The sequence below is a fragment of the Petaurus breviceps genome, unplaced genomic scaffold (assembly GCF_028583685.1).
Source record: "Petaurus breviceps papuanus isolate PSGF00001 unplaced genomic scaffold, PetGlider_PUasm1.0 90769, whole genome shotgun sequence".
Taxonomy (NCBI): domain Eukaryota; kingdom Metazoa; phylum Chordata; class Mammalia; order Diprotodontia; family Petauridae; genus Petaurus; species Petaurus breviceps.
The window spans coordinates 4,413,866-4,419,865 of NW_027187341.1; the positions used below are offsets into that span (position 1 = coordinate 4,413,866).

At 50.2% G+C, this 6,000-nt stretch overlaps 1 protein-coding gene across 2 annotated transcripts in view; it reads right to left on the bottom strand.

The window, feature by feature from the left end:
• The window catches only part of PCDH17 (protocadherin 17), a 113,123-nt gene extending 109,521 nt beyond the window's left edge, over window positions 1-3,602 (bottom strand). For both annotated transcript variants that reach the window (XM_069068625.1, XM_069068624.1), the window contains exon 1: window positions 773-3,602. In XM_069068625.1, the coding sequence (XP_068924726.1) occupies window positions 773-3,361 (2,589 nt within the window). In that variant the 5' untranslated portion in view covers window positions 3,362-3,602. The remainder of the gene's footprint in view (window positions 1-772) is intronic.
• Window positions 3,603-6,000: the final 2,398 nt, after the last annotated feature.

A 6,000-nucleotide genomic window follows, 5' to 3' on the forward strand; every position in this document is an offset into this window, starting at 1 on the left:
CACTGGGTTCACTTCTCCAAAGACTCAGAAAAGAATATTAGGAAAACAGCTGGACAACATAAATGTAACATTTCAAATATAGTAATAGTCATTATCCAGAGCCTTTCTTCACCCAAACTTTTAAAAGAAGTTGTTTCAAAGCATATCTGTGATTTGAAAGCTTAAACTACAATAGTGAATTAAGTTGTTAGTTCAAGCTGCATATTAAATCCATGTATTTTTAAAATGTGCTTTGATAAAACTATATTTAAATATATTAGTGTAAACAATAGGTCACACTGATTCAGGCTACTGGAAATCTGACTGCTATTTTTGTTGTTCAGATATGACAACCTTTTCATTTTGAAGCATAACATTGATTATTATTATTATTTGCAGTGTTAACAAAGAACCATTAACAAGTTAAGCAAAAGTTCCCGAAGGTGGGAGGGTTCTTTGTTGTTTGTTATGAAGTGAAATATATACTAACAAAAATTAAACCAAACCACAAACACTGAACACTGCTCTACTTTTTAAATGAAGTCTATTTAAAAAAAAAACAACACTTAACAGAAACAAGACATTTACATCTTGTAATTTTTGTGCTGTTATTTACATACATGTATGATACTTCTGTGTATATCTTAGAGTATGTACACACACAGTATTCAGAATGTAAACCAGAGGGTTTCACTGCTGTTGGCAGTGTCTCAGTCCTGTTCGATAGGTGTCAGGACAACTCCAAAAACAAAGCTTTAAAGTCAAGTCCCAGGTTATGCTAAAAGTCTCCTACCTGAATTATGGACATCCGAGTGGAGGGTGTCTCGGTTGTATTAGTCCCTTGTCCAGTGAAGCTGGTGTGGCAGCCCCCATGCCCCTGAGGAACCGTCAGGTTGTTGGAGGCAGGTTTCAGGTACATCACCTCAGACCTGGGCGAGCTGAGGGGCAGGCGAGTCTGATAGTCAAAGTACATGGGGGAGGTGGCCAGGGAGGGGCTGCTCACCACATTCATGACATTCATGGCATTTCTCTCCTCCACCTCGCTCTGCACTAACATGATATCGTTCTTGTTGATCTTCTTCTTTTTGCCCTTGCCCCCGCCTAGCTGCGGGTGGCTGTATTCTGCGATGCGGCAGTTGTAAGTCCGGATCTCCTTGTTCTCCCGCTTGCACTTGACCGCGATGGTGATCATCGCCGCTAGGAGGATAATGGAGATGGTGCTCAGGGTGACTATCAGTGGCAGGGACATGTCCCAGTGGTGCTGCTCGCCGTTCACCCGGGGCACCCCCTCTGGAAGAGAGCCGCTCACCGAACGGATGATGAGCCTGGCCACAGCTGAGAGGGTGGGCTTCCCGTGATCCGTTACCTTCACCACTAGCTCCACTACCGGGGTTACATCTTCCCAGAAGGGGTGTAGGGTGCGGATCTCGCCGCTGGACGGGTCGATCTCGAACAGGTTGTCCTCATTGCCGTCCACAATCTCATAGGTGAGCCTCCCGCTCTCCCCGAAGTCGTTGTCCAGGGCCCGCACAGTGCTCACTAGATAGCCCAACCCGGCATTGCGGGGCACCTGCAGCTCGGCTGTGTCGTTTTGCAGGGTGGGCAGCACAATCACAGGCGCATTGTCGTTCACGTCCAGAACAGTCACTCGCACGGTGGCATTGCTCTCTAAGTGAGCCGGGGCGCCTGAGTCCTTAGCTAGGACTTTGAACTCAAAGGCTTTGGTCTGCTCATAGTTGAAGGAGCGCAAAGCGTAGATGGCCCCGTTCGTGGGGTTCACGGACACGTAGGTATAGATGGACACGTCCCCGATGTGCGAGGGTATTATGGAGTAGGAAACGGTGCCGTTTTGGCCCAGATCGGGATCGTGCGCCAGCACAGAACCCAGGTACTCGCCGGGGATGTTATTCTCATGCACCTGCAGAGCGTAAAGTCCTTTGGTGAAGCGGGGCGGGTTGTCATTCTCGTCCATGATTTTCACAGAGAATGACTTTGTGGAGTTGAGAGAGGGAGAGCCTCCATCCCGGGCCACGATGGTAACATTGTATTCGTCCTGGGTCTCCCTGTCCAGCGGCCGGTCAGTCACCACAGTGTAGAAGTTGTCATAGTTCTCTTCCAGTTTGAAGGGCACTGGGCCTCCGACCCCACTCCCTGCAAGGCCCCCTCCCGCCCCTCCTCCGCCCAGGACGCGACACTGCAGCTGCCCGTTCTTGCCTGAGTCCCTGTCAGTGACCCGCACCAGGGCGATGACAGTGCCCGGTGGGGCGGCCTCGCTCAGCGCCCCCTGGCGCACCGAGACGAAGCCTATGGAGGGCGCATTGTCGTTGCGGTCTATCAGCTTGACCGTGACCTTGCAATGGGCCGGAATGGGGTTGGGCCCCAAGTCCCGGGCCTGTACGTCAATCTCCACCAGGTTGTTCTCTTCATAGTCTAGGTTACCCTTGACGCGGATCAGTCCCGTCTTGGGGTCAATAGAAAAGAGCTCCCGCACCCGGTCTGGCACGTAGCTGCTGAAGGAGTACATCACCTCGCCGTTCTGGCCCTCATCGGCATCTGTAGCGTTGAGGTCAATAACCACGGTGCCCAGGGGGGAATTCTCGGGCAGCTCCACCAGGTAGGAGGGGGCCTCGAAGACCGGACTGTTGTCGTTGGAGTCGATCACCTTCACATTGATCTGCATGGTGGCGGAACGGGGAGGTTCCCCGCCGTCCAGGGCGGTCAGCACTAGGGTGTGGTGATTCTGCTGCTCACGGTCCAGTGCCTTCTGAATCACCAGCTCTGGGAACTTAGTGCCATCTCCGCGGGACTTGACGTCCACAGCGAAGAGGCCGTGGTCGTCGCGGGTGAGCAGGTAAGTGCGGAGCCCGTTGTCACCGGCGTCGGGGTCGTGGGCACTGGTGAGTGGAAAGCGAGTCCCTGGAGCGGCGTTCTCTGAGATGTCCATTTCAATCTGGTCCGAGGGGAAGGAGGGCGAATTGTCGTTGATATCTTGGATTTCCACCTTGATCATGCAGATCTCTTTGTCGTTGGCGAAGACCTCTAGGGAGAGTTGGCACTTGGCGTTGTGGCGGCACAGGGACTCGCGGTCAATGCGCTGCTTCGTGTAGAGGAGCCCGCTGTCAGCGTCCACGTCCAGTAAGTGCGGCGCCGAGTTCTCCAGGACGCGGTAGCTGCCGGATTTGCCGCGCCCGGCTCCGATGCTGACACCGCCGCCGCCGCTTCGCTCCGGGGGCAGAAGCCCCTGCTGCGGCAGCCTCGCATCTTTCCCGATGTTGCCGATCACGGTACCGGCCCCTTGCTCCTCCGGCACGGAGTAGTTGAGGTTCTTGAGCGTGAGGGCTGGAGCCCAGAGCAAGAAGCAGCAACAGATGGAAAGGTACATCCCAGACCAACGGGGTGGGGGCAAGAGCTGCAGGACTGTGCGTGTCTGTGTGCCGCGAGCGTGCAACACAACAGGGCTCTGTGTGTGTGTGCGTGTGCTCCTGTGTGTGTGCGTGCGTGAGACAGGGTCTGTCTCTCTTCTCCCTCTAGCTGCTTTTTGATTCAGGCTCTTCTTATTTCTTCCCCAAGTTCCTTGAACCTGTTGAGCTACAGCATCTGCCCAGAGCGAGGAGCAGCAAATGGACCGTAGCTTAAGGGTCACTGAGTGAAAATAAAAGCAGCTTCCGAGCGCAGGGGTAAAACAAGTGCTTCGTATCTACAGGAAAACCCCAGCTCTAGTTCAGGTTCCACAAACTTCAGTGATGAGGTGGATGATAAGAAGAAAAAATCGTCCGGGGCGGGGGGAGGGGGAGAAGGAAGAGGCAGCGATAATGGGTTTTAAAAATACGCAGGGTTTTTCTTTTCTTTTCTTTTTCACCCTCCACCAGTGCGCTGAAAAGCCACTCTCACACGCAGTCTCCGAAATACTATTAAAAATAGAGGCGGAGGGAGATAAAGAGAGCAGGGAGGTGTGTCTCTAAGCAGGATTGTAAAGTGAAATCCTTACTTGTTACTCATCTCCCGCGATGAGATTGACGGGGATAAGGGAAAGGAAACAGACGAGTCTCGGAAATAGATCTGAAGCCCTCCCTTGTGTACTGAGAAATGTCTGGTGGCCCCGCGGGCTTGTTGGTTTTCAGGGAGTGTTTTGCTGCATTTAGAGATCTAATCTTGCATTGCTTGCAGCGGCGGCGGCGGCAGCAGAGGCGGACTGCATCTCGCTGGCAGGCGTAGTTCTCCCGTTCCTTTCCAAGCAGCCCCGGGAGGGGGGGGAGGGGGGAATGCAGAGCAGAGAACTAGTGTCCGGATTTGTAGTTTCCTCCCTTTACCAGCCTCCGCCCTCTCGTCTTGAAAAATGCTCTCCCGAAACCAGGAAACCCCCAACCAGATCAGCAGCAGCAGCAGTGTGTATGCGTATGTGTGTACAGGAAAGGGAAAAAAAAATCTCAGTCTATGTTCATTCGCATATACACTCTTGGATTTCTCTAAGACAGGCCAGTAGCAGCCGCCACCACCACATCCTCTCAGGAACAGCACTTTGCTCGATGCAGTTTAATTCCAGTTTGCTTTCCTCTCCAATAGAAAGGAAATCAACAGGCAACCCATGGTTGAATGCTCAGAATTGGGGGAGGGAAAAAAAAAAAAGAAGGAAAAGAGAGAAAATCCACCGAGTACTCACACACATACATACACTGTCTGTGGCTAAAAGGGAAACAGTCTCTGCATTCACAGGGCTGTGCTGTCAAGTGCTTCTTTTTTCTTTCTATTCAGCATCTCCTTCCAATGGCTCTGCCGCCTCCCAATCCTCTTCATTTAGAAAAGAAAATCTTGGCGATGAATAAAAGTGGTAAATATTTTAAACGAACAAAGTATGTCCTTTTTTGTTTTGTTTTGAAGGGGACTGGATTAAACAAATAAAAATTAATGTTTGGTGTAATGCATTCTGCAGTCTCAAGCTCCCACAGTCTTTCTGGACATCTTGGTATAGGGAGTAGCAACAGCAGCAGAAAGCCAAGTCAGGACGATTTACCTCTAGAGGGGCTTATTAGATAGAAGTGTTTTTGTTTTTTTGTTTTTTTTTAATTTCAGGTTCTTAAAACACCCCCAACACAAGTGAATGACACATCCAGAAATTCAGGTGTTCCAATCTGCTGGATGAGTCAGATCCAGCGGAACAAATCGCATTCACTATCGCCTCATGTTCCTCCCTTCACAGACATTAGTTGCAGCTTCTTCCTAACACTTCTCTGACTCACTCTATAGATAGAAAAATCAGAATCATGTTTTGAAGAAGAAGAAAAAGAAGAAAGGGAAGGGGTGTTGAATCCAGCTGCACTTTTACTATACCTCTTTCTCCGGGAGGCTGAGGATCAGGAAAACAAGGCTGTTATCCACAGCACCGAGAAGGCGTCTGCTTTGCTGGGTGTATTTTTTTTTTAATCTGTCCTCTATTTTAGGCGTGAGCCACCCCAAGATCTTTCTGAGTTTTAGGGAAATAAAAAAAAATGTATAGTAGGTTTCCAGTAACTCTCCACTGCTCAGACTCGGCTCTCAGTTCGGTATTTTCCCCCCAATTGTCCTCTATTCATAAAAGTCCAGACCCAATGTGCATAGTTAATTCTGCAATCTGTTGTAGTGGGGTATTTCCCCCCTCTCTGTTATGGGTGGGTGGCCTCTTTCAGTCAGGCATTCATCAGGATCAGCCAACAGCATGCAAAAGATGTTCAGATTTCAGAGAAAATAAATCCATCTCCGAAACCGAGTGAAGAAAATTAATATTAATAATAATAAGACGAATTCAATTCAACAGTTGGAGTAGCGTCTCTTCAAGTCTCCCTTCTGCTGTTGCTGCATTTGCTGGGCTCCCAGCCCTCTCGCTCTCTCCCAGTGCCTCTTGCTGACTGACTCTATTCACCTCACGCCGCTGCTTAAACATTGATACTGATTCCCTGCCAGCCAATCAACGTTAAGAACAAGAACCTGCCTCCTATTCCAGCTTCCAATGAAAAAAAGCTAAAAGGCTTGGGGAGGCGGTGCTAG